Source organism: Fusarium falciforme, chromosome 10, assembly GCF_026873545.1.
Source record: "Fusarium falciforme chromosome 10, complete sequence".
Lineage (NCBI taxonomy): Eukaryota > Fungi > Ascomycota > Sordariomycetes > Hypocreales > Nectriaceae > Fusarium > Fusarium falciforme.
This window is the reverse complement of record NC_070553.1, coordinates 1,101,151-1,126,397: the sequence shown is the minus strand read 5'-3', so window position 1 is coordinate 1,126,397 and position 25,247 is coordinate 1,101,151. Positions and strand designations below refer to the sequence as shown.

Here is a 25,247-nt window from a genome sequence, read left to right as displayed (position 1 = left end):
AGTTGATTTCCTTAACCCCTTCTTTGGTGAGGGGTAACATAATACTAACTATCACGATGACGAAAAGGGGGTTATGGCGAGACCTGGGTGCCCCACTCTATCGGTTGTAGCAGTGTAAATTAGGGAGACCGAGCCAGGCCCTGTGCAGCAGAGGCTTTTGCCTGGGATTTGGAACGCGAGGGCTGGGCCTTGAATATATCCATTGTGTCCATGTATTCGGACGACTCTGAATGGCCAATATAGTCTCTGTTATTTTCCAGAGGGACCTCAACTGCAAGGAGGAGGTGTGGCTGTGGTTCGTCATCTTGCTCAGGGCCCACCTGCTCACAAAGGTCGCATCTGTCGTGATGCGAGGCAAGATCCTCGTTGCAGTAAGGCCTGTAGATAGCTTCGGGATCAAGCGGTACAGACCGCATGGTGACTTGCGCTGCTCCCGGGGAACATCGCCAAGCTCGATGGCCAGATGAGGTGTTTCATATCCACCTGAAAAGACCTTGTTGAGGTCAATGTCTGAGCATCGCTGGCAGAGCTGATCCCCCTTCGACGCCATGGTAGACACTGAGTTGGACACTTATGAGGTGTGAGAGTAGCTGGAAAGTTGAGAGGCAGGACTGGGCTAATGATCGGGTTGTTTTTGGTGATCCTTGGAACTTTTGCCCCTTTTCTGCTTGTAAACAATTGACCTTGCGAGCACGACAGAGTCACCATATGCAAATGCATTAACCGGACACTTCAAAGTTAGAGTTCACATTGTGCAGACAGGTCCCGTTCTCTCCTTACTGCTGCCCCTGCGGGTCGTACTGATGGGACAGGCCTTGATTAGGCGCATTTCAGTTTTTGACACCTTCACTGCCATCTCAGAAGGTGATGCTTAGGCAGAACATCTTACCTGCCGCGACTAGTCTTCCGCCTCGATGCAAGGAACCGTCGTAATCCACTAGATCGACGCAAGAGATGAGGCCAGCGTTCTGGCTGGAGGCCGGGCTAAAGTGATGGCAGCTGTGCGCAGGGGTAACTCGAGGCAGGTTTTCCATGGGAAAGCTTGGGTCAGGACAATCGAAGCGTTAGACAATTATGATGTGGTTCTTCGGGGCCATACCAATGCAACCCAGAGGTCGGATGCGCGGGGCCTCGAGATACTTGTCCTGACCAGCCCGGGCAACGACCCCATGCTCAACTACATGGACTACACGGGAGATGATTGCTACCGAGAGTTCACCCCTGGCCAGAAAACTCGCATGTTTGAAAACTTTTATGCATATCGTGCCAATGTGTAGTACCTGTTCTCTGCTACCTCACCATGCACTGATGACTTGCTCAATAGTATTGTAGCAAAGCTCTATCTATGGTCAAGTTGCTATGGTTAACCCTCATTTAATGTCACCTAGCATGAAAGAAATTCAACCTAACCCTAGCTTGCTGGGACATTTCAAGGTCCAGTTGCGTCGTCGACGTTGTGGCTATGTAACGAGAAACCTGAAGTATTAGGGTCCTCAAGCCCGGGCTTCAGAGTCAAAGTCGGTATCTCGTAGTCCCCGCCATTCTGTCGCCGATAAGCAATAGGCTTTGCGGTGAACAAGGTTTGCATCCTCTGACGGAGCTCGTCAGCCGCCTCTTTGAACTTTTTATCGCCTGCTCGATCCGATTGATACATGGCAAACGTCGGCAGAACCTCGATGCCGGTGTAGTAGAGGGCCCCATGAGTTACGGGGTATAGAACATGCTCAAGCGGTCCGCCGATTCCTCGGGCAGAGTAGTGTTCTTTCCAGCCTCCGATTGTCACGACTACCATGCCGCGTTTCCCAAGGAGGGTTCCTTCTCCGTATCGATCGCCCCAGTGCGTGTCGCTGTGCTCCCCGACACCATAGGCGAATCCCAGGGAAAAGACCCTGTCTATCCAACCTTTCAGGATGGCAGGCATGCTGTACCACCACAAAGGATATTGGAGAATGACAAAGTCAGCCCACTTTAACTTCTCTTGCTCTTGCTTCACGTCGTCGGTGAGTGTGCCTGAGTAGGTTGCAACGGCGGATGCCTTTGTCACCCTGAGACGTTCATCGGCGGGATGTTGGGGAAAGTCCTCGCGGTCAACCTGGGACTTCCATTTCATGGCGTATAGATCGGAGACCTTGACTTCGTGGCCTTGGGCCTCTAGTTCTTCGACTGCGACTTTGAGGAGGGAGCTGGTAAGGGACTGTGGCTCAGGATGAGCAAAGACGATAAAGACTTTCATTTTGACAATTTTAAGCGTCTGAGTCGGTATAATAAGGTTAGCGATTGGAAGCAAAAGGTAGTCCCTAAGCATACCAAGCCCTTCCTTTTATATTGATTAGTTGCCATGACGTGACGGCAAAGTGCGTGGTCTCGGGCGATTTGAAACCCCTCGATTAGCCTATCACAGACTTATCTGAACAAACCTGTCAGGTCTCTTGCAGGCATACCAAGACTGGAACAGTACCCAGCTGACAAAAGGATCGAGCACAACGTTTGTGCAAATTCTTATAAATCATCAGATCATGACGGAAACCGCGCCAGGGTGGCGTGATCTGATAAGAGTCTATTGTGTTTGACATTGCGAGATAAGCTCGCTTAGGGGAAAAGGATGGGCCTGGCTTGCGTTGCAGAAACAGGCAGACGTTTGCTCGCAAGTTTATTTCCTAATAGTGTACGCGTCGACAGGGGGGGTTTAGTCCACATGATTGATCGGCTCAACGATTCAACCGACCCAGCCAGCCGGGACTGCTCTGCTTACCGCCTAATCACCCTCATACTTTGTCAAAGAATCTCAACTCAGCGTCACATCTAGCGCCCGGGAACACTGGACACTTTTCAGCCTTGATGGCGACAAGTGATACCCCAGAACTAAGCCTGTGCTCCGCACCAACACCAACCGCCAAGGCCTTCCCCCAGTCCAGTTTCTTCCAAGAGCGCAGAGCGCCCGCGCTACCCTCGCCGACAAAGATCAGAGCCCTGAATGAGGCATCCTGCCACTACCGTGCCGCATCCTTGAACCATCCGCCCCCCGTCCTTATCTCATCCCTGGGACTAGCCGTCAAGTATGGGGCCGACGTGACTATCGCTGAGGTCGAGACCCAGGTGTCGATGCGTGAAAAACTAAAAGGCCGTGTTCCGATTCCCGAGGTCTTCGGCTGGGCTGAAGATGGCGGCCAAAGGTTCATTTACATGTCTCTGGTCGAGGGCGAAACTCTACAAGCAAGATTCGGCACCATGAATGAAAGCGAACGGCAGGTTTTCTGCAAGGAGCTAAGATCTATGGTGAATGCTTGGAGGGCTTTAACCCAGGAACCAGACAGATGTGTTGGTATGTTGTCATACGATTGCCTTCTTACCTCCCATTTATTCTAATACAAACAGGGAGCATTGGAAAGCGCCCGCTAAACGATATTTTCGTCACTGGCAAGCCAGAGCGCGTAGGACCCTTCCTAGGGGCACATGCTGTGGAAAAGTTCCATGACACATGCGGAATCGACATTGGCGACGATATCCCGATTGTTCTTACCCATAACGACCTTTGTCCCCCCAATATATTATTATCGCGTGGCCCTAACCCAAAGGTCGTGGGCATTCTTGATTGGGGTCAATCAGGATGGTATCCTTCCTATTGGGAGTATTGCAAGGCACGACGAGTAGGTATCGTGGATGAGGAATTCACTTCTGCCCTTCAAGAGGAATTCACTTCTGCCCTTCAAGAGGAATTCACTTCTGCCCTTCAAGAGGAATTCACTTCTGCCCTTCAAGAGGAATGGCATACCACTTATCTCCCTGAGGTCATTGATACGGTCGATGATGAGAGCTTTTACCACCCGTGGCTGTATTTCATGTTGTCTAACATCTGAGACTGTTGCTCAAGTACCTACCCGGATGAACAGGGGTACAGGGGAGTGATACATAGCTTGCTTTATACTATTAGGTTGATATCCTCACTTTATGATAAAAATTGGATATAAAATTATGGCGAGCCCTCAACAGAGCTATATCATTATCGTAATAGGCTTATCTATTTAGCAGACGTTATTCCTTGACATAATGCTTTCTTTAACTGCCTAGCTGGCTTTATGATACAGTGCGAACAGACTGTTCTAAATCCCCGTCACACAGGTAGGTAAGCATAGGCCTGCGGGCAGGTGCCTGAATTATTAATTTGTTATGCTCTCCCTGTTATGGCAATACTCTCGACGTGACGATGCTGTGCTATTTCCTTGCATAGCTATTGGGTTCTATTCTTTAGCTGTACCCGATTTTCCTCCCAACGTTCTAGTCAGCTAAGGATCAAGTTGACGGATAGGGAACCCGAGATATCATAGGCCTTGGGGAGCAAAGACGCGAAAAGGTCGACATGATTTCTTTCAAGACAAAGCTGTCTCTCCAAGGACCCAAAGATAATCCGTCTTGTTCTGCCAAGATTCTCTCGCCTGCCAAGATGTGGCGCTGTGCACTGTCGCCGCGGTTCTGAAGCTCGTCGCAAACGGTGAGCAAGACACAGGCAATGAGTATGATGATGACGTCGACGTTCTGAGAGCGACTCAGAATCTGCAGTGCCCTGCTGTAGTGGGCAAGGAACGGGACGTTGTTGCTCGAGCTCAAGTTTGAAGCTGCAATGACCAGGTGCTTGATGCTTTCATCGACATGACTGGCCTGCAGCACAACCATGCCCCAGAAGCCCTCTGTGCCATAGCCGGAAAGCATCGGAGCATACAGCTCGCTGAACATCTGAAACGACTGCCTCGACCTGGCGGGACATGCACCAGGGGTTGAGCAGGACCCTGAGCCCATGACAACCACCGAGACTGCCTCCAGCCTGGGCTTTGGTACGGGATAGCCGTCACATTTCCGACCAGTGGAGATGCAACGCTTGCATGATGGCTTCTTCTCGTCGCACTTGACACGTCGGACCCTGGGAGGGTTAGATGCTCTGGAGTTAACCTGGGGTGTGTCTGTTGACTGGCCCCTCACCTACAGGTGATGCACCCGCCGTTACTCCGCCTGTGATTCATCGGCCCGCTGCGTTCTTTACCAGTTGAAGCCATATCATCGGTTGCTTGTCAAGGGAAAGTCGGCTGGAGGTTTTCACGTCAGCGGTCTGAGGTTCATTAAAGCCGGGTCCTCAACTCGGAGATAATGTCGTCGAAGTTGGGCGCCCACAAGCCAACTCTGATTGGCCTGCTCGGTAACTAACAACTAGCGTCAACCGGGGGTGCATAAAATGGGTGCAGAGTCAACGTTGATTGGCTAGGGTGCTCCTAAGCTGTTCGTCGTGATTGTATCCAAGGCATGAGAGGTATCTGCAACGATGATTCTGTAGATGAGAGCCCGGATTTTACTATTCAATTCTCCTAAAGCCGTTTTGAGCTTACAAATGCATCGTGCTTGGTGGGTAAAGCTCAATGAACTGCCTGGTGAAGTGGGATTATAAAGAGCTTAGATGCTCATGATCAAATTGTAACTCATCACTATCACATCCTCAAGCAATTACTTAGAAAGCTCAACTCTAACCTTTACCTAAGCCTATTCCCTTTTCAAACACCATGGCCTCCCAAAATCTCCCAATCTCCCTCAAGAACAGCTTGGATGCTACCAAGGTGGACTACGCCCAACTGGGAGCGTCTGGACTACGCGTCTCAGTTCCGATTCTCGGATGCATGTCCTTTGGTTCCAAGAAGTGGCATCCCTGGTTGATCGAAGAGGAGGAAGCTCTCGAGATCCTGAAGGCTGCCTATGACCGAGGCATCAACACCTGGGACACGGCCAATATGTATTCCAACGGCGTCTCTGAGGAGATTCTCGGAAAAGCAATCAAGAAGTTCAACCTCCCCCGTCATAAGCTTGTCCTCATGACAAAGTGCTCCGTCTTTGTCGGTGAGGATCAGGAGGTCGTGGGTCCCTCTCATGGACAGTGCATGGTCCAGAGCAAAGACTATGTCAATCAGGGAGGTGAGTAGGATTTTCCCTTGCACTTGGATCTCTGTACTGACATAACAGGTCTCTCTCGCACGGCCATTTTCGACGCCGTCGAAGCATCGCTCGCTCGCTTGGGAACTACCTATATCGATGTCCTTCAGATTCACCGCTACGATCAATCGACTCCACCTGAAGAGACGATGAAGGCACTTCACGACCTCGTACAAAGTGGCAAGGTCCGATACCTTGGCGCAAGCTCGATGTGGGCTACGCAGTTTGCGGGCCTGCAGCATGTAGCAGAGCGCAACGGTTGGACCAAGTTCGTATCGATGCAGAACTACTATAACTTATGCTACCGCGAGGAAGAGCGAGAAATGAACCGGTTCTGCAAGGAAACTGGTGTGGGAATTATTCCGTGGTCGCCTCTATTCGGCGGTTTGCTGGCTCGTCCGTTCGGTGTCCAGGACACGGAGCGCTCCAAGATTCCGTCTCCATTTGGCTCGGCAATCACTCAAGCCGACGAACACATCGTCAAGAGGGTGGAAGAGGTAGCCGGTAAGAAAGGCTGGAGGATGGCCCAAGTGGCTCTGCTTTGGCTGAGGAGCAAAGATGCTATTCCAGTTGCCGGCCTGAACTCCATCTCCAAAGTTGAGGAGGCTGTGGAGCTGCGCGGCAAGGAGCTCAGTGCGGAGGAAGTGGAATATCTAGAGGAGCTGTACATTCCCAAGCCCATTGCAGGACACTTTTAGATTTTTTCATCTCACTAGGTAGTGAGCTACTACCCGGATAATTGCTTGTGTTTGTGCGATATCAATCACAACCGTTCCTAGCTTAATGCTTCGGGCCACACGTCAAAGTATCCTGCTCAGTCTGACGTGAGATGTGAGGATGGGATTGGCTCCGCCGCGACTTGTTGCGCCAAGAAAACCCCGTAACCATGGTTGCAAGACATTCTTACATCTCTATTGGCTGCCAGTCCCTTTGCTGCCTGCAATGACCCTCCCTTTTTTAACCTCACGGCGCAATTTCTTCAATCTCTTTTCTTTGTCAACTTCTCTTATTTTCTTATTTTTGCACCATGAGCATCCATTATCTTGAACGCATTCAGTTTGGCAATCGAGATGGCTTGTCTCTGTGGATTCGCTGGAACAAGGCACGAATGATTGTGCACATCGATCCATCCCCAGCTGGGGACTTGATGCAGGATTCTCTCATCAAGGAGTACGAAGACGCGGTTTGTAATAGCCAGCGAGAGGAAGAAGCTATGATGGACAAGATCTTGGACACCGTCGTTGAAGTTGGGAGGCCAACCTTTGACCAGACTGTCCCACCGAAGGACAAGCCTGCTCCCCCGCCGTCCCTGCATTCTCTCCTTTTCCCAGAAGAATTTACCTTTCTCTTTTACACGCGACACAAAGATGGAGAGTGGATCCTCGACACCAGCGCCCAGAGCCCCGACGTCTCGTTGAGGGGAGCACTGCCACTCAATCTTGAACTTATCCAGGGTGCGGATCTGCCCATAGTCTCGACCAAAGACATATTTGTGGTGGATGAAATCATCAGCGACGGACGTGTCTCTCGTGTTCTTGTGGAAAATGAAGAAATGTGCGCCAAAGTCGGGATTTATCTGCCGGCCGAGTCTATCCAAAGGGAGCTGCACACTCTTTTGAAGATTCGGGCCTCCCAATACGCCGACACTATCCGGGTACCACAAATTCTCGGTTTGGTCAAGGGTCCAGTTCATGACAAGATAATCGGGTTCTTAAGTCAGTACATTCCGCCCCCAGATGTTCTCTCCCTTGTCAGTCTCGGAGATGTCAGGGCTTCCTCGTTTGCCGCGAGCAGGAGGAACAAGTGGGCGAGACAAGTCCGAGAAACGGTCCAAAGGTTGCATGAAATTGGAGTCGCATGGGGAGATGGGAATCCTTCTAATGTCTTGATCCATAATGATACCGATGATGCGTGGGTCATTGACTTTGATGGTGGATGGATGGATGACTGGGTGAAAAGGACTGTTGAAAGGGACGAAGAAGAAGTTAGGAAGATATTTGAGTTTCTGGAAGTTTAATGCCACTTTTGCATCATATTCCTCCAAAAAATACTATCTCCGGGGAATAGAGAGTCCTGTATTGCCTATTTGTCTTGGAGGAAGGGCCAATACGCCACCCAGGATGCGCAAGGGAGAGCAGGGTCCGTATGAACTAATCATTGTTTCTTGGATCGCTGCGTTGGTGCTTCAGTCTTGTGCCACATATTAAACCGACAGGTAAAAGTTCAATGATTAAACGAATTCGGTCCGCTAGAGTAACTACGATGCACAACCTGACAGCATGTAGTCAAGTAGGTCATAAAACGAGCATACCGTTTTTCTTTATACATAGGTTTTAAGTATACGTTACTGGAAATACCATAGCAGCCGGGCGTGTGGCTTTCTCCAGTTTTAACCAAGACGGGGAAAACTTCACAAGACACACGCCGCCTATGCCGGCTAGACGAGTCGATTGGTTACTTGGGCGCAAAGAGACACCTTCCTGAGGTTGGCCCAAAGCCTCTTTAGCATCCTCAACCTGATATTGAGTCTTGGGCCGTTGTCGTATTTGGCGATGGCGTCCTGAGACAGCCATCAAGTGGAATGGCCAAGAGTTAAGCCTGCGGCCACAAGTGCACAAGAACCAATCAGTGAAAGCTTAATTGATATCTTTGATATTTAATTACCTCCCATTCGGCATCCACCTGGTCTTGAGCTGCTAATGTGCACCATCATGCCTTGGCTATGGCTGAAGCATCTATCTCGCTCACCTGCGGAGGCCGATGGACTTCTTTCAGCTCATGCAAGCCACTCCATGATTGACGGCGGCGCCTGGTCACGCATGATTGATTTGTTGGTGTTAATTATCTGACAGGCTGGCCTGTTCCGTTCTTGTCTGTTCATCTTCTTCTACAGTTTGTATGTATCTCACTCAAGCACGTCCGTGTGGCCTTTGAGAGCCTGTACAATGCTCCTGTCAAGAAACACAAGGCTAATAGCCATGGTAAAAATGCTTGCTCAGGGGGCAACACCACTTGTACCGCAGACACACGCATTATCCACCAATTTTGACAAGCCCTAACCCACCTCTTTTGGGTCTGAGAACGAGCTTTACCGACGATCGTACGAATATGATAGTGAACTACTATCTGGAACCGTCACCATCACGGTGGCACCTGATCTCACCTGTGGTTTCGACGAGAATGGCTACGACATGACCTGCCCTGGATCGACTCGTTGCTCGTGGCAAGCAGGAAAAATCAACGCTGTGTTTTGTGGCCTGGAAGATATCACCACTACCTGCCTTGACCGCTCCAAGGCGACGGACACAGATATTTGCGACTCGGACTGTACCTCTAACACTATATACAACAAGTTCTGGTGAGCTATAGTCCCTATGACGCTCTTCCAAAGGCTGCCGCTGATACTTTTACCGATAGCACATACTCGGACGAGCCGTACTGTCAACCCATGCAGCTCGGTGTGGGCATGACTACTTGGGAGTGTGGATCCTCTTTACTCAAGCGATACTATTCTAGCAGCCGATCCAAAGTGACTCGTTACTTCAGCACCGTCGTTCTAGTCGACGGAAGCCCTACTGAGACATGGATCAACATATTCTATGTGCCTTCATCGGGTACTTTGCCTGACATAGCGCCAACAATACCTTCATTGGTCACTACTCAACCGAGTGACAACCCGCCTCCCCCAAAAGCCAACGTTGGTGCAATCGTGGGAGGTGTCGTGGGCGGTGTCACCGTTATCTGCCTAACGATCTTGGGAGCTCTGATGATCGTGCGCCGGAATCGCAGCCAGCCAGCAGCGCATGACTCTCTCACTGTTTCCACTGTCCAACCTAAGGCACCAGATACAGCGACCGTGGCGGGCGCTCCAGCGGTGATGCAGCCATATTCCCCCAGCAGCACAACCTCGCCTCTACAACCCCACGACGCGGGGATGCCTCCCCCAGGGGCTTACACGGCGCCCAATGCTTCTGCTATAGCTACTTCAGGCCATGTAAATACGAGCGCTCACGAGCTTGGAGCATAAGCGGAAGACCAACGGCATGTGCGGAGGCAGGGGACACGATAAGTCATGAGTATACACGTATGTATTGATCTTGCACTTGCACATTTACGGCTGCTCCTGAGGATTTTGACGGTACATGGTGCATTGAGCGATGCCCTGCTACCCACAACGGAGACCCGGAGTGTCGTCAGTAGAAACCAGGCTGCGCCCAGAGGGGAGACAGTTGGGCGTCCCTTGAGGACTTTTCAGCCAGCCAGTTTGTAGTTACGCAGCCACTGGATCGTTTTTACGTAAAAGCCATACCCAAAGAGAGAGTTAACGCGTTCATTCTGGGTGTTTTGTAGCTGGTACAAAGATAGTGTCCTGAGCCATGATATGCCGTTTGACATGCCTCTACCGTGAACTACCGTCCATCCATTGCATTACATCCGAAAACCATCAGCATTTTTTCCTTGAGTATGATCTTGGATAGGTTTGGCTTTACTGGGAGATCTCTCGATAACCAGGCGCGTGGCTTCGTCAGACCTAGCCAAGATAGGGAAGTCTTGTACGGTCGGTACAGCTAGGGATTCGGGCGCACATTAGCGATGTCACCTGATTATTTAAAAGTCTTTATGCCATTCAGGCTGAGTCTGGAATCGAGGCTTCGCCAATTGGCGTTTTTGGCTAACCTTGAAGGACCAACGAACAGGACGGCCAAGAGTTGAATCGGTAGCCACATCTGCTCCATAACCAACAAGCAAAGCTTGTTGAACGATTTTCACCAAAAGAAATGATTAGACGGCATCCACATGGCCTTGAGTCGCCAATGTGCACCATAACATGTCGCCGGTGGCTAAAAGCATCTGCCTCGCTAATAGACAGAGGACCAAGGCCATCTTTCAGCTCATGCAAGCCTCCTCATGGCCGGTCGCAGCATGCGAAAACTGAAGAGCTGATACATGGCTTTATTTAGTCAAAGCAATGCCGGCCTTTTTTTGCACCGGTCACTCCTGCCTGCAGCGCTTTTGCATACCTTCAGATCCACCGTCAGCCATCTCAACGCAATGCTCTTATCAAGATTTGCAAAGGTGATGGCCGTGTCGGAGGGGCTCATTGGAAAAGCTATTTCCATCGCTCCTCGTACACGTACCTTTCCCGACAGTGTTGGGGATCCCGGCTCTGGATATTTGAGGCTTGACCATGGACTTCATCGGCGAGAGAATAGCCGCCTGACCGCAGGTACCCTCACCATTACTGTAGCCCCTGATCCGACTTGCGGCTTCGACGTAAATGAGGAATCCGTAACGTGCCCCAGCTCAAAGCGTTGTTCTTGGGAATCCGGTCGGATCGATAAGGTCTTTTGCGACTTGAGATACATCCGAACCGCCTGCCTCGACCGCACCGACGCGTTAGACCCGGATCTATGCGACTTGGATTGCATTGAGGACACAAATACGTTGCTTTGGTGAGCTGAACCTTGCCTGATAATTTTTCGAGACAGCAGCTAACATTTCGATCTACAGCGTCGAGTCCAGCTTTCCCTACTGCCTCCCGGTTGAGTTCAGCGGCAGCATCAGCCAGTGGATTTGCCACTCAACTTCAAGTTTCCTGGTTCTTTTTAGCACGCTCGATATGCAACCTCGAGACTTCACTACCGTTGTCCTGGTTGATGGCAACCCTGTCACGTCGTGGACGAATGCCGTGACTATGGACCCACCAACTACATCGACAACGACACGAACGGTCACAGTTACGAAGGAATCTACCGGGACAACTCAGACAAAACCTCCGCCCCCTGGGGTCAACGTCGGTGCAGTTGTTGGGGGCGTAATCGGAGGTGTGGCCTTCGTCAGTCTGGTGGTCATTGGAATCACGTTATTCTTGCGACGAAAACGCGAGAAACCTGAACCAAATGACTCTCTCCCTGACCACGCCATCCAGTCGAACATGCCAGATGCGAAAGCCATGGCAGTTTCTCCAACTATAACCCAGCCATACTCCCCCACTTTAATCTCGTCGATCGAACCTCAGAACGGTGGGATACCCCCTCCGGCTTTCTATCAGCATCCAGAACCGCATGGGACAGCTGGCCCAGGTCACCAGAGCATGGAAGCCCACGAACTTTCGGGGCGGGTGGGAGATCACCAATCTGGGCCTTCTCCAGGAGCGAAATGAGCGCCCAGTATGAGCAACACTTACACATGTCTAAAAGTTCACTAGTGTACTCTACGCATCCGATGTATCGGGGGCTGGCGATGACGGAGGGACGAGGGAAAGACAGGCCCTGGGCAATGATGAAGAGAAACGAGGCTGCGGATAAACTGCGAAACAGAGGATTCCCAATTAGGTGTTTTCAGCCAGCCAACTTTTATGGTTATACAGCCACTGGCTTGCTTTTACGTTAAGGCCTTACCCGAAGAGAAACCCACTGCGTCCACACTTGGGAAGTCTAGGTTCAGCCATGGCAACACCACCCAACATTGCAGTCACCAGTGGGAGGAGTATGCCAGGCTTATTTCAACCTCACCCCGAATTACATGTGAATTCTCCCCAACAGCCGAGTCCAGACTCCCTCCTCCAGATAACCTGACTCAAGTGCACAGCCATGTGACAGAATCTCAACTGTCAGCACTGCAATACCTCACCTGTGTAAGGGAGTGCATGGTTCGTACAGACTAATCGCTGTATATCTACTGAATAATTCATGGGTACCAACGATTTTACTTCATTTGGGCGCAAAGAAAGCGTCTAACGGGTCCCTAATACTTGTTCTGCACCTCCACAAGGCGCTGGGTGGCTGTCTCGGTCTTGTGGAACCTCCAAGCCTTGATCTTCCTCTCAAAGAGCTCATCCAGCTCGGCAGCAGAACGACTAGAAAGTAACTTGTTAGCATTGGTTAGTTTTGTGATTGCAGGTTCACTCACCCTTTGGTCTCGGGGATCAGAAGCCACATTCCGATCACGAAAGGAAGACCGACGCCGGCGTAAAACCAACCCGTCTTGAAACCCCAGTTCCACTCGTGCTCGTTAACCATGTAAGGAACAAGGACGTTCATGACAATTCCGACTACACAGGTGATGGCAGCACCAAAGCCAGCGGTATAAGGTCGCAGTCGCTGGGAGGAGATTTCGCCGATGTAGCCCCAACCTGCCGCTCCGTTGGCGGTCATACCAATGTCTGTGGCTGGAGTTAGTTATGAAGAGGCTGAGGGATGGAGCACACTCACTCCAGAAGCAGGCAAAGAGTACGAAGATGTAGTCCATTGCCTTTGTCTTCTTAATGAGACCAAGAACTCCGATGACTGCACAAGCGAGCATTTCCACCGTGGTAGATGTGCAAGCGATCCATCTTCGGCCAACTCGATCAGCAACGAGAATAATAATGATGATGGTGGCGATGTTGATGCCAGAGGTGATACACTTGACCGTGAATGGCTTGGCAACACCTGCCTGCTGGAAGAAGTAAGTGCCAAAGCTAGAGAAGAGGGTAAGACCGAGGAACTGCTGGGAGAGGTTGGCCCAGAGAGCTGTCACGGTGCGTCTGCCGTCGGTGCCTCGGAAGATGGACACCCAACTCTGGCGTTTCTGCTCAGCTGCGACAGCTTCTTCGTGTTCCGCGGCGAGAATCAGGACCTGGAGTTGCTGATCGATGTTGTAATCGGGCACTCTGCCGTGCAGTTGCTGCATCGCCTTGCGGGCTCGCTCGTAGTTCTTCCTCCCAACACACCAAGCTGGCGACTCAGGCAGGAAGACATAGATGAGAAGCATAAGTCCGATCTGAGCCCATTGAGTATAGATCGGGATCAGCCAGTCCATCTCATGTGTTTTGTTGAGAACGTTGAGTGCCACATGGGCAAAGAAGGTGCCAACAGTCCACCAGAAGCTATAGCACATGAGAAGACCACCGCGGATTCGCACTGGGGCAACCTCAGAGATATAGATAGGCAAAGTCGACTGAAGGCAACCGACACCGATGCCGGCGAGCAGCTTGCCAACCAGCCAGACCGGCCAAGTTCGTGCGAGGGATTCAGTCATTACGCTCATAGCCAAAATGAACCAGTACGTGTACATGGCAACCTTCCTGCCAAATCGACTGGAGACGAAGGCGAGGGACGTCATTCCGATGACCTGACCGACGGACATGATGGAGCTCCAGGCGCTGAGGATTGGAGATTCGAGGAAGGGGGTTCCTTCAGCGTCGTGCTTGGTGGCAAACTCGTGGACGAAGCCCTTGTTGGCGACAATGCTAGCGTTCATACTAGACACTGTTAGTTATTGCTTGTTGGAGGTGAGTGATGTCTTACCCAACTTGGAAGCCATCAGTTGCAGCGCTGAAAGCCGCAAAGAAGCACACAGCTGTGGCCACCTTGAACGTCTTGACAGTCTGCCATGGCGTCAGATGTTCATAACCAGACGCCGCCTGACCCTTGCTGGCGGCGTCGACAGCGGCTTCGGACTCTTTAAGGCCCATCTCCATGGGAGCCTCTGCGTGCTCCACGTTCTCTGTCTCCTTGGGGGGTGCCATGGTGAAGGATGCGGGGAAGGTTGATGCAGAATCTGGGGAATTTGGAGAAACTAGGCATGATGCCACGAGGTTTTAATATTAGATGACTCGGGTGACAATAAAGCGAAGAACGAAGTAGCTAGCTGAATGCGGAGGTGACTTGGGTATATCTGCCAAGCGCAAAGTGGAGGATCACGTTGGTTCCGGGATGGTCATCGAATGAGGTGGTGATCCGGTCGGAAGTCGAGTCATTCCGGCTCAAGGCAACGTCCTGACCCCGGAGAGTCTATCCCCAGGTTAACCCACTCCCCGCATCATCTGGCTGGCGGGAAAAGGCGGAGAACCAGGGGGGAGGTTAGTTGGACGATGTGGGGCAAGTTCTGTAGGGTATCAGGAGAGAGCAACTTGTGTTTTGTCATGAACTGATTGGATAAAGGTGAATAGCTTCGCTATTGTTTGTCCCGAGGGTTGAATTGTCTGGTATAACGGATACGAGGTTGGTTGAACCGTTGGTCCGGTAGTTGACAGCGGGATCATCATAACGGAATACCATCACGGAATGTCATATGTCATGGCGGAAAAATATCACCGAGTTATGTGACGGGTCGATGAGGTTGTAAATAGCACCACTGGAAGTGTACTGGAAGAATTGAATATAACGCAGGATGGCTCCCTTAAACGGTTCTCCCACTGTCTGGCATATTCCTTCATACACTATCTCCACCGGCGATGGAGTGTGGATAGCCTCGGTTAAGAGATGGCCACAATGAGACCCCAACAATTGACCAATGGGATGATGGTTGCCCCGCAGGTTGGATCTGGGTTCAAGGGCAGAGAGAACGACGGCATGGGGCGTGTTTTACAATCGCATTAGGTACTCGTACGAGAAGCTCAAGGCCGGAGACCAGCATTGGGCTTGTCTGGTAGGCCTGGGAAGATTTAGCTGAACCCGCGTACTCGGACGGATCGCGAGACTTTGCGTTCAGTGAGTGTCACGGACTGTTGCCCCCCAAAACCAGCGAATTCAGGGCCCGGGCAGGTCTACCAAGGCGCGTTACTGCAGGAATCGGGCAGACAACTGGAATTATACTGGAAAGCGACCTCTTGTGTTGTTCTTATATCTAATCCCAAGGGTTCTTCTACCAGGCCGGAGTAATTCCACCGGAGCCAAACCCCTGAGTTGTGACTTGTTTCTATATGCAAACACTAAACGAATCCCAAAAATTCCTGGCCATCAGCTTCAAATCTTTCCGTTGGTCTTTTGAGATCGACGTTTACGAAACGTTTCCCGGAGGTAGCGCGACGAGTCTTTGGGCGTGCGCTTCAACGTCGAAAAGTCAACGTGAGTTATTCCGAACCGTGGCCCGAAGCCAGCTGACCATTCTTCAAAACGTTAGTATCGGTGGTATTTGAGAATAGAGAAAGGAAACGCACCAAAGTTGTCCATCAAAGTCCAGACGTAATACCCTTGCACAGGTACACCATCTTCATAGATAGCTCGAGAAATAGCATCAAGATACAGACCGAAGTATCTTGTGCGGAACTTGTCGTCCACGGCCACTTGAACGTCATCTTCTCCAGGACAAGGACAGCCATTCTCGGTCACGATGACGGGGAGATGGTACCGGTTCCACACCCAGTTCAGCAGTTTGCGGAATCCCTCCGGCGCGACTCGGAGCCACTTTGTGCCAGAGACGGGACCGATCTCAACGCCGGCATGGTTGACTGAGCCTTCTTCGATGTTGCCTGTCCAGTCGTCGTCTGCTGGAGGATCTGGTAGGGCGCGAGCGTACTTTGTTGAGTAGTGGTTCATGCCGTAGAATGCGTTGATGCGACTCGTGTCTCTCAGCAGCTGGCGCTCCTCGGGTGTGAACTCTGGCAGTCTCGAGCCGAGATATTCTCTCATGGAGGCGGGATAATCTTGGCCGAGAAAAATAGGATCACCGAACCATCCGATGTAGAACTCTAGCCGTCTTTGCGCAGCGTCAATGTCTGCCTTGCTATCCGAGTAGGGCTCGTAGAAGTGTCCATTCAGCACAATGGAGATGTCGCCTTTTTGAGACGCGAACTCTTTGCTGTAGATATGCACCACTTCAGCGTGAGACAAGATGAGAGTGTGCCCTACGCGCCATGGCTCCGTCTTTGTGTCGTTGCCTGCAGCAGCACATCGCCCTGGAGCGAGAACACCATTATGATGAGCAAAGATGGATGTGATGTAAGGCTCATTGAAGGTGACCCATTTATTGACTCGATCACCAAACCGCGAGAAGCATAATCTCGCGTATCGGATGTAATCAGCTTTGAACTCCTCCGTGTTCAAAAAAGCACCGTATCGGTCGTAGATGCCCTGAGGAGTATCCCAATGATACAAAGTTGCAACCGGCTCAATGCCTTTTGCAAGGAGCTTATCGATGAGGTCGTTGTAAAAGGTAATTCCCTTTTCATTGATGGGATCGTCACGGCCACCCAGAGGGATCAAGCGCGACCAAGAGATGGAGAAGCGATACACGTCGACGTCGTAAGATTTCATCAAATCGATATCCTCTTGGACGCGATTGTAGTGGTCGCACGCTATATCGCCGTTCTGGTTGTTTGTCCGCGACGGGGTGAGATGGGTGTACGTATCCCAAATGGAGGGACCCTTGCCGCCTTGAGTAACAGCCCCCTCGACCTGATATGCGGCCGTGGCGGTGCCCCATTTGAAGTCTGTAGGGAGGGGAAGATCCTGGACGGGGAGGTCATGGCCGGTTGACTTGCTGTACGATGTGACGACATCGTCAGCCAGGAACATAGACGCCTCGTTGGCCATGGTGGAGGAGAGGAATAACGGGGTGTGAGTTGACCTACCAACAAGTGACCCAAAAGCTACTTGATCTTTTATAGAGCACAAAAAGCATACCATCAAGGATCTTTACACCCAAACAGCCTATCTCACCTGCCTCACACCATGCTGAGGCCTTCATGGCTTCTCCACAGGGTTAACGCCCCTGGTCAAGTTTCCCGACAGGTTTCCCGACAGGTTTTCCGCCGCTAATGCACATCGTCTACCCTCCCTGTCATGCGGAGTCGAGAGAACCGCCTTGGAAAATGCGGTAGCGCGGAGTTTTTAGCGTGGCCAAGGCTTGTTTCCGCGCAGGTGATTACTCCGATAGGACAGTCCTTCCGATTAATCAGCTAATGGAATGCTGATTGTCCATTAATATTGGCTAATTTGCATCGTTGGTTCGGTATTTCTCCGTATCCGAGTCAGAATCCACGGTTGAGTCCCTACTTGAGGGGTTATTCTCCCCCGGGATTGCCAACGTGGACTTGCCAAAGACTCAGCTCGCGTCAATTGCTCCCGAATCTAGTCATATGATGGATTCCATGGCGGGCACTTGCGAGGGGTTAAATGATTGAGGTTTGATCAAGGGTGGCTCGCAACGACTCTGCAGCCAGGGTCAACACTCTTATCTCGTTTCTCCGGCCACAGCGCAAAAATGGCCTCCGTCATTGACGCTCAGTTTGAGCACTACCATGCCCCAAACACGCTGGGCGTCCAGAATTCTACGCCGAGAATCTCGTGGAAGATCAAAGATGTGACCGGCTCGTTCAAGCAAGCTAGCTACGAGATCGAGGTGAGCGATGGCAACGCCAATCAGCAACAACGCCTTGCTTTGACTGCGAAACGAACGTCAAGTCTCTCAACGCTCGTTCCATGGCCCTTCGACCACACTCTTCGCTCGCGGCAGAACATATCCATCAGAGTAAGACTCTATGACGACAAGGATAACGTTACTCCTTGGAGCGAACCGGCACATCTCGAAGTTGGCCTGCTCGAGCGCAGTGATTGGCAATGTCAGCGTATTGCTGCTCCTTGGGGCCCTGGTACTTCTCAACCAGACCCAGAACAGCTCTACCGGAAGGAGTTTCAGATTTCCAGCGAAATTGAGCAGGCGAGGCTCTACATCACGTCTCAGGGCGTTTACGAAGCTGAGGTCAACGGCCAACGCATCGGCGACTACTTCCTCGCTCCCGGGTGGACTGCCTATGACAACAGACTACAGTACCAGACATATGATCTCACGTCAGCACTCGTTGAGGGCGCCAACTGCATTGGAGTACGTCTTGCTGAGGGCTGGTTTTCTGGTCGGATCGGCTTTGAGGGAGGCCATCGAAATATCTGGGGCCCTCACACTGCTCTTTTGGCACAGCTCGAGATTTTCTACGCCAACGGTCATTCTGAGATCATCGTCTCTGATGGTTCTTGGGCTGTGACCAAGGGCCCTATCAAGCTGGCCGAGATTTACGACGGCGAAAAGTACGACGCCCGGGATGAGATCCCATCCTGGTCAACCCCCGCGATGGACAAGTCAGCCTCCAACTGGGACCCTGTTCTGGTTATGGAGAACCTACCTCCGGAGATCGAGCTGACAGCTGGCTACGGAGAGCCCGTTCGCCGGGTTGAAGTGATCAAACCCCTGGAGAAGATCATTACACCATCTGGAAAGACCATCCTCGACTTTGGCCAAAACCTGGTCGGATATCTTCGCCTTCGAAACATCAAAGGTCCTCGTGGACACAAGATCACGCTTCGCCATGCCGAAGTCCTAGAGAACGGAGAACTTGGCACGCGTCCGCTCCGCATTTGCAAGGCGACCGACGAGTATACCCTGAAAGGTGATGAGGGTGGCGAGTCCTACGAGCCTCGATTCACATTTCACGGGTTCCGATACGCCGAGATTGATGGATGGGTCGGTGATCTGAACTTGGAGTCAATCGAAGCCGTCGTCTGCCATACTGATATGAAGCCCGTTGGTGAATTTGAGTGTTCGGAGCCCTTGCTCAATCAACTGTACAAGAACGTCGTCTGGGGAATGCGAGGAAACTTCCTATCCGTTCCCACTGATTGCCCTCAACGCGACGAAAGACTCGGTTGGTCCGGAGACTTGGCCCTCTTCGCCCCGACTGCGACTCTCATCTACGACTGCTTCGGCATGTTGAAGAACTGGCTGATTGACCTGGAGCACGATCAAACTATTCTTGGGGGAGTACCGCCCATGGTCAGCCCCAACTCAACTATCCCAGATCCTATCTGGTGTAGGAGAGTGCCTTGTGCTATTTGGCATGATGTCACGATTCTTGCGCCTTGGGCTCTTTATCAAGAGACGGGGGATGAGAGTATCCTTGCGCAGCAGTACAATAGCATGACGACTTGGATGAAGGTGCTCCCACGAAAAGACCATTTGTGGGATCCGAAGCCGTTTCAACTGGGAGTAAGTACCGTCCTTGACTCATTCGACCCCTCTTACTGACATGTCCAAGGACTGGCTTGACCCAGCAGCACCTCCCGATGCCCCATGGAAGGGAGCGACGGACGCCAAAATGGTGGCCAACATGTTTCTCATCCAGAGTCTAGACTTAATGGTCAAGATATCAGCCATACTCGGCCATCACGACGAGAGTGCCAAGTTCCAAGCCGAGTCCGACGCTGCTCGGGGCGCATTCCAAGATGAATACGTCACACGCAACGGACGTCTAGTCTCCGACTCTCAAGCGGCATACGCTTTGGCAATTTGTCTAAACGTTCTTTCCCCTGCACAGAAGAAACACGCGGCGGATAGACTTGCGTGGCTGGTGCGAAAGAACAACTTCAGGATCGGAACAGGCTTTGCTGGAACACCGTATCTCTGCGAAGCTCTCGCCTCCACAGGCCATTCCCAAGTTGCTTATGCCACGCTGCTTGAGAAAGGCTGCCCCTCATGGCTTTACCCCGTTACCATGGGTGCAACTACCATGTGGGAGAGGTGGGATAGCATGCTACCGGATGGTTCCATCAATCCAGGCGAGATGACTTCGTTTAACCACTACGCCTTCGGTGCCATTGCCAAGTTTCTGTACGAAAGACTTGCCGGACTACAGCGGGTCGAGCCAGGGTGGAAACGATGCCGAATTGCTCCCACTATTGGGGCTGAATTTACAAGTGCCTCAGCATCTCACATTACTCCTTACGGCAAGATTTCCTGTTCTTGGGAGACATCACCAGTTATGGAGTCGCCTCAGAGCGAGAGCATCAGGTTTCGGGTCACAGTGCCCCCCAATACTACTGCTGAAGTGGTTATTCCTGGGAAGGATGGAGAGAGAACGGAAATTGTAGGGTCCGGCGAGTGGGATTTTGAGTCTGTTTTTGAAAGAGACGGCTCATGGCCAGTCTTGGCCTTGCCACCAAAGTCTTAGTGATGACAGGCAGAGTAAGGCAAGAATCAAGACCGTCACTCCTCATTACCTACCTACGTGAAGCTCTCGACCAGTTCGATTGGACCGCGATCCTCGACACTTTTCGTGCCCGGAAATAGAGTCTCTCAAGAGACAACCCTGGCGACTCATTACAAGCTCCATGGAGACATGCCCATAGAAATGTGGTGAGAATATAATGCCTTAGCTGCTTGATATCAAGCTTTTCCAGACGTATTAGAAGTCCGTATCTCTGGAAACAAAGATATGCCACATATCTTAATTCTTCATGAATGGTCCTTGGGCGGAATTACCAAACACGGTTGGAGTTGATCTCTGAATTTGGCATCGTAGCCTTTCCGTCGGGGGACTCGCCATTGCATACAATTATAGCTCGCAAGTGCCATTCAACTCGTTGGGCAAGCCGATGGTACTTGGCAGGCATAAAGCTGAATATTGATTTCAAGTGGATAGGGTCCCAGAGAACTCCTTCACAACATATGATTGTTGATAAAAACGGCCGATCGTAGAATAGAACATGACGACAGTGTTCAAACTCCATGAAAGTCACGCTAAGATCAGACATAACCTCTTCTAGGAGCCTCGAAGAGGTTAGTCCTATCTCCAATATCAAATGTTCGATATAATCATTGGCCTCTGATACTAAGCAGAAGAGGTCACAAAGGATAGGGAGATACCCCTGCCACTCTTCTGGCTTTAGCTCTGGAAGATTATCGATTTGCTCAACCTTGGCCTTAGCCTCAGCAGGCTCCAGGTAGGGAAGAAGACGCTGAATGGATCGGAGCCGAGTAATTCGGAGTGCTATGAGAATCGAAAATTCATGTTCAAGCCCCTCTAGCACCAGGTCCAGGTATGGTTGGAGTACATGACAGCGGTGAAAGTCGAAGTACTGAAAGGCCCCTCGGCAGGCTGTGAGGAATGATTGGAGATCAAGCGGGGAGTCTAGCGTCCGAAGAAGCTGAACCATAAGCTCGGCTGGTAGCTTATCGAAAAGGAACATGTCGGTGATATCTTCGAGAGAAACTGACCTGAACTGATCTGGATATAGAGGACCGTGAGTTGGCATTGATGCTGCGTTTCTGTTTTGGGAATGGAGAAGACTGGGTTGATATAAGTCTTTAACCTCCTGAGTCATACCACGACGGTGTAAAAACTGTTGAGCAGCTCAAGTTTATTCATTTTTGCAGGAGACCTTTTGCCTCACGGGAAATATCAAGACAAGGTTCAAAACATACAGGCTTTTTCGGCTTTGGGTTTTAATTGCGGCATCTATTCATATCCGTATTTTATTTGCACGGCTAAATAATGACTTGTAGATATCATTTCAAGTACTTGGTAATAAGAAGTAGATGCTGGCAATGTTTTGCCGATCAGCTTCACGCGGGAGAGACTGATTAAAATTCGCTTACATACTATCCTTGTTAAAGAGAGAAGTACTCAAAGCATTAGGTTATGATAAGCATGCTCATACTAACAGCATAATCAAACCCTCTTCTTCTTGTCATCAAATGTTGTTACTATTGATGCCGTTTCTACAAGGGGCTCTTAGCCTTTCTGCTGCCTGCAGTCAAAAACTCCACCAGATTTCGCATTCCCGGTATGCTGCTGCTTCTGCTGGTGATGGATGTTCGATATGCTCATACCCATTGTCGCCATATGCTTCAAGCCGCTTAATTGTATAATGATGAGCCGTCCAACAGCAGAGGGTGATCCGAAAGTATCTGATAGACATTTTGATGCAATCAATACAAATGTGGTCATGCTATATGATGGGAACTGGGATAATACTAGGTAAGAAGGATTGATTATGCTGTTAGTATGAGTACACTTATTATGACTTAATACTTTGAATATTTTTTAATCTAGACAACGCTAAGGTGTTACCTAAAGTGCCCATAAGATACTTAAACAGATGTGATTAACTTCAGCCGCCCCCTGTCGTGACTGTTGCAGAGGTTTCTGCCAGCTTATGGGACATCTAGGCCGTCTTGGGAAGGTCCATGGTGTATAGGCTAAGTCTCGACTGAATCCAGCGTTCAATAAAAGCCTGGATCTCATCACTGTTCTTCTCCATGAACATCATGTGCCCATTCCCATGAATTCCAACATCTCCGAGTTCTACATGCTCAGTCTTGGAGCAACCAGCCTGCTTGAGGTAATTGGCTGTACAATAATCGTAAGGCATGTGATAGGACGCTTCTCCCGTGACCATAAGAATGGGCTTTTCCAATAGATTTACCAACTGACGGGGTTGGGGGTCAGCAGCTTGCAGCGTACAGTCGCTATAGCCATCTCCCTTTGAAGCAACGCGCGTCTTGACGATATCGACGGTGGGATCGGTTACGGCTGGTTCGTACGTGAGAGGAATGTCCGTCAAACCCCATTGCCGAGGATTCTCGCCCCCGAAGACAAAGATTTCATCGACGAACGGCGGCCCACCTGCTTCAAGCAGAATTAGGGCTTTGGCTAGTGTAGGTCGGGCGTCGGCAATGAGAATAGGCATAAAACTGCCTTGACTATGACCTAAGAGGACGACAGGCCGGCCGATTTTGTCCAGCAAAGCCGCACCTGCGGCTTGAACAGCAGCCTGCTGATACGTAGTGTTGCCGATAAATTGTACGTTTGCACTATAAAAGGCATCAAAGATAGGATCCCCTCGGAGACCCGTGCCGGGCCATTGAGTGTGGTTCACAGCCTGGGGCCAAATATTGAACTTGTGCGTGGCGGTGAATGCCTTTTCGATCGTCTCAGCTGGGAGGGTTAAAGGTTGCTTAGCCCCGTATGAAGGCATCCACGCCGAACGACCGCGGAAAGTTTGGTCGACGATGTATACTTCATAGCCTTGACTGATGAACTGAGAAGCCCAGCCGCGGCCGCCGTCTGGCTTGTTCAAGAAATTCTCGGATCAACATTAGCACCATGACATTTTCAAGGAGGCTGTAATCTAATTATACTCACACTGCCTGTCTGAGCTTGACCATGGATGAGGACAATTGGTGTGTCTTGGGTTGCACCACTAACTGGCAACAGTTTCTCAACGTACATCTGATCGCGAAAGATGTGACCCCCATTTCCATCATCAACATATTCGCCGCCGACATAAAAATAGGAACGAATGGAAGGGACCTCGGCTTCGGATCTGACGTGTTGCGAAGAGGCTGCCACTAGAGACGAGCTGATGCTTAAGGCAGCCACAGCCGCGGCCGCCGCAGTAACGAAATGCATCAGGGACGACTTGATTTGATAGTCTTTATCCGGATACGCGGTTTTTCGTAGCGTGAGGGTGGAAAGATGACCTTTCACGTGGATGAAATGAAGTCAAGAGGGGTTACGTTGTCGATCACAGGATATCACATGACATTGAAGTTTCGGCCCCCGAGTTGTTGAGGTGTTTGTCTCACCTTGGCTGCCGTACAACCGCCTTTCTCCACTGTGCGATGCAGCTGATTTTCAAACTGACTTCTTACATGAACAATTGAGCTTCTTCTTTTGGCAGGAAACACAAGAGTTTGTGCGATATCGTGAGCTATAAGATGAGAATTCCTCCAAAAGAAGCAATTTCCCGAGGAACTTGGGTGCCGCTGATGTCAACATTGACTTTTGCACTACAGTACTGTGGTCGAGACCCTGGACAATCTCCTTGACTCGAACGACGTTGGAATAGTCACATGGCTTCGCCGTTAAGCCACCAAGAAATTACATCTTCAGGCGTTATTCTTAGTGTCGACGAACTTCTGTTTCTCTGAGGCGCAAGAGATTACTTCAAATACCAGGCCAGATTACCCGTAGCGTTGATACGCTCGAGTAAAAAAAGAAGCAAGACCAAGACATACACGGAGTAGATCTACAGGACGGACCCCTAGGATTCGCCCTATAGTGTCGATCCCTCATATCAACTACGTGGCGCTTTTGTCACCGAAGTAACACTCCCCCAACAACGCCGCACGACGACATGTCACCCTGACACCGGGGCCGTAATCATGCAGACAGAATGTGACCGCGTCTTGGCACTGGATTGGCCTTCTGTACGATGGGAACGGGGAGGAGTTACATATATTGCTCGCTCCGTATCCACCTGGAGTGCTCGCTCAGTGCTTACTCATGAGTCAGCATCCACAGCTCCGCGATGGCTCGGCCGCCGTGCTGACGTTTTCTGGAGCCTCATCTATCGCCAAGGCGCAGCGGCGCAATCCTTGGCGGGGCCTCTAGTCTTTCCTTGTCGCCGGATGCTACCCTGGGTAGTGCGTTTATACCAGGGGGAGTGCCAAGAGGAAGGGGTTTCTAACGTATTAAGGGATAAAACTAGTAGAAGGAATAGCGATTACACGTGTTTCTCTTCCAGGAGGATGTCTTGCAGCAAGGCTCAACCCTGCCGCTAGCGCTTCAAGTGCCGGCACTGACGGGATGACGCGGGCCAAGGCGTCAGCCCGCGGGAGTCAACGTTGCTTCAACGTTTCTACTAGGTATCGACCTCCCCAGGCTTGCCACAATGGGACACTCGTATCTCTCGCCTCTGCAATGGCGAATAGAGACCCCAATTAACCCCACGCTC

At 50.9% G+C, this 25,247-nt stretch overlaps 10 protein-coding genes across 10 annotated transcripts; 5 read left to right on the top strand and 5 right to left on the bottom strand.

Moving 5' to 3' along the window:
- Positions 1-1,429: 1,429 nt before the first annotated feature.
- Positions 1,430-2,233, bottom strand: NCS54_01224800 (Flavodoxin-2 domain-containing protein; the record flags this gene model as incomplete). Its single annotated transcript, XM_053157491.1, has 1 exon — positions 1,430-2,233. One exon carries the CDS (start codon positions 2,231-2,233, stop codon positions 1,430-1,432), a length of 804 nt encoding a protein of 267 aa, XP_053013466.1.
- A 605-nt stretch (positions 2,234-2,838) lies between these two features.
- Positions 2,839-3,857, top strand: NCS54_01224700 (APH domain-containing protein; the record flags this gene model as incomplete). The annotated part of the gene is made up of 2 exons (XM_053157490.1): positions 2,839-3,322; positions 3,376-3,857. 2 exons carry the CDS (start codon positions 2,839-2,841, stop codon positions 3,855-3,857), a joined length of 966 nt encoding a protein of 321 aa, XP_053013465.1.
- A 433-nt stretch (positions 3,858-4,290) lies between these two features.
- Positions 4,291-5,048, bottom strand: NCS54_01224600 (Zn(2)-C6 fungal-type domain-containing protein; the record flags this gene model as incomplete). Its single annotated transcript, XM_053157489.1, has 2 exons — positions 4,291-4,915; positions 4,975-5,048. The coding sequence occupies 2 exons, from the start codon at positions 5,046-5,048 to the stop codon at positions 4,291-4,293; spliced, it is 699 nt and encodes a 232-aa protein (XP_053013464.1).
- A 498-nt stretch (positions 5,049-5,546) lies between these two features.
- On the top strand, positions 5,547-6,668 carry NCS54_01224500 (Aldo-ket-red domain-containing protein; the record flags this gene model as incomplete). Its single annotated transcript, XM_053157488.1, has 2 exons — positions 5,547-5,952; positions 6,001-6,668. The coding sequence occupies 2 exons, from the start codon at positions 5,547-5,549 to the stop codon at positions 6,666-6,668; spliced, it is 1,074 nt and encodes a 357-aa protein (XP_053013463.1).
- A 329-nt stretch (positions 6,669-6,997) lies between these two features.
- On the top strand, positions 6,998-9,997 carry NCS54_01224400 (Hypothetical protein; the record flags this gene model as incomplete). Its single annotated transcript, XM_053157487.1, has 3 exons — positions 6,998-7,773; positions 9,086-9,328; positions 9,388-9,997. 3 exons carry the CDS (start codon positions 6,998-7,000, stop codon positions 9,995-9,997), a joined length of 1,629 nt encoding a protein of 542 aa, XP_053013462.1.
- A 1,025-nt stretch (positions 9,998-11,022) lies between these two features.
- On the top strand, positions 11,023-12,133 carry NCS54_01224300 (Hypothetical protein; the record flags this gene model as incomplete). Its single annotated transcript, XM_053157486.1, has 2 exons — positions 11,023-11,423; positions 11,482-12,133. 2 exons carry the CDS (start codon positions 11,023-11,025, stop codon positions 12,131-12,133), a joined length of 1,053 nt encoding a protein of 350 aa, XP_053013461.1.
- A 584-nt stretch (positions 12,134-12,717) lies between these two features.
- On the bottom strand, positions 12,718-14,482 carry NCS54_01224200 (MFS domain-containing protein; the record flags this gene model as incomplete). The annotated part of the gene is made up of 4 exons (XM_053157485.1): positions 12,718-12,829; positions 12,883-13,135; positions 13,185-14,215; positions 14,262-14,482. The coding sequence occupies 4 exons, from the start codon at positions 14,480-14,482 to the stop codon at positions 12,718-12,720; spliced, it is 1,617 nt and encodes a 538-aa protein (XP_053013460.1).
- Positions 14,483-15,701: 1,219 nt separating this feature from the next.
- NCS54_01224100 (Hypothetical protein) lies at positions 15,702-17,270 on the bottom strand (the record flags this gene model as incomplete). Its single annotated transcript, XM_053157484.1, has 2 exons — positions 15,702-15,844; positions 15,896-17,270. The coding sequence occupies 2 exons, from the start codon at positions 17,268-17,270 to the stop codon at positions 15,702-15,704; spliced, it is 1,518 nt and encodes a 505-aa protein (XP_053013459.1).
- A 670-nt stretch (positions 17,271-17,940) lies between these two features.
- Positions 17,941-20,677, top strand: NCS54_01224000 (Alpha-L-rhamnosidase; the record flags this gene model as incomplete). The annotated part of the gene is made up of 2 exons (XM_053157483.1): positions 17,941-19,716; positions 19,766-20,677. The coding sequence occupies 2 exons, from the start codon at positions 17,941-17,943 to the stop codon at positions 20,675-20,677; spliced, it is 2,688 nt and encodes an 895-aa protein (XP_053013458.1).
- A 1,996-nt stretch (positions 20,678-22,673) lies between these two features.
- NCS54_01223900 (AB hydrolase-1 domain-containing protein) lies at positions 22,674-23,965 on the bottom strand (the record flags this gene model as incomplete). Its single annotated transcript, XM_053157482.1, has 2 exons — positions 23,654-23,965; positions 22,674-23,594 (listed from the first exon to the last, which is right to left on the bottom strand). Exons 1-2 carry the CDS (start codon positions 23,918-23,920, stop codon positions 22,674-22,676), a joined length of 1,188 nt encoding a protein of 395 aa, XP_053013457.1. The 5' UTR covers positions 23,921-23,965.
- Between the last annotated feature and the right edge of the window lie 1,282 nt (positions 23,966-25,247).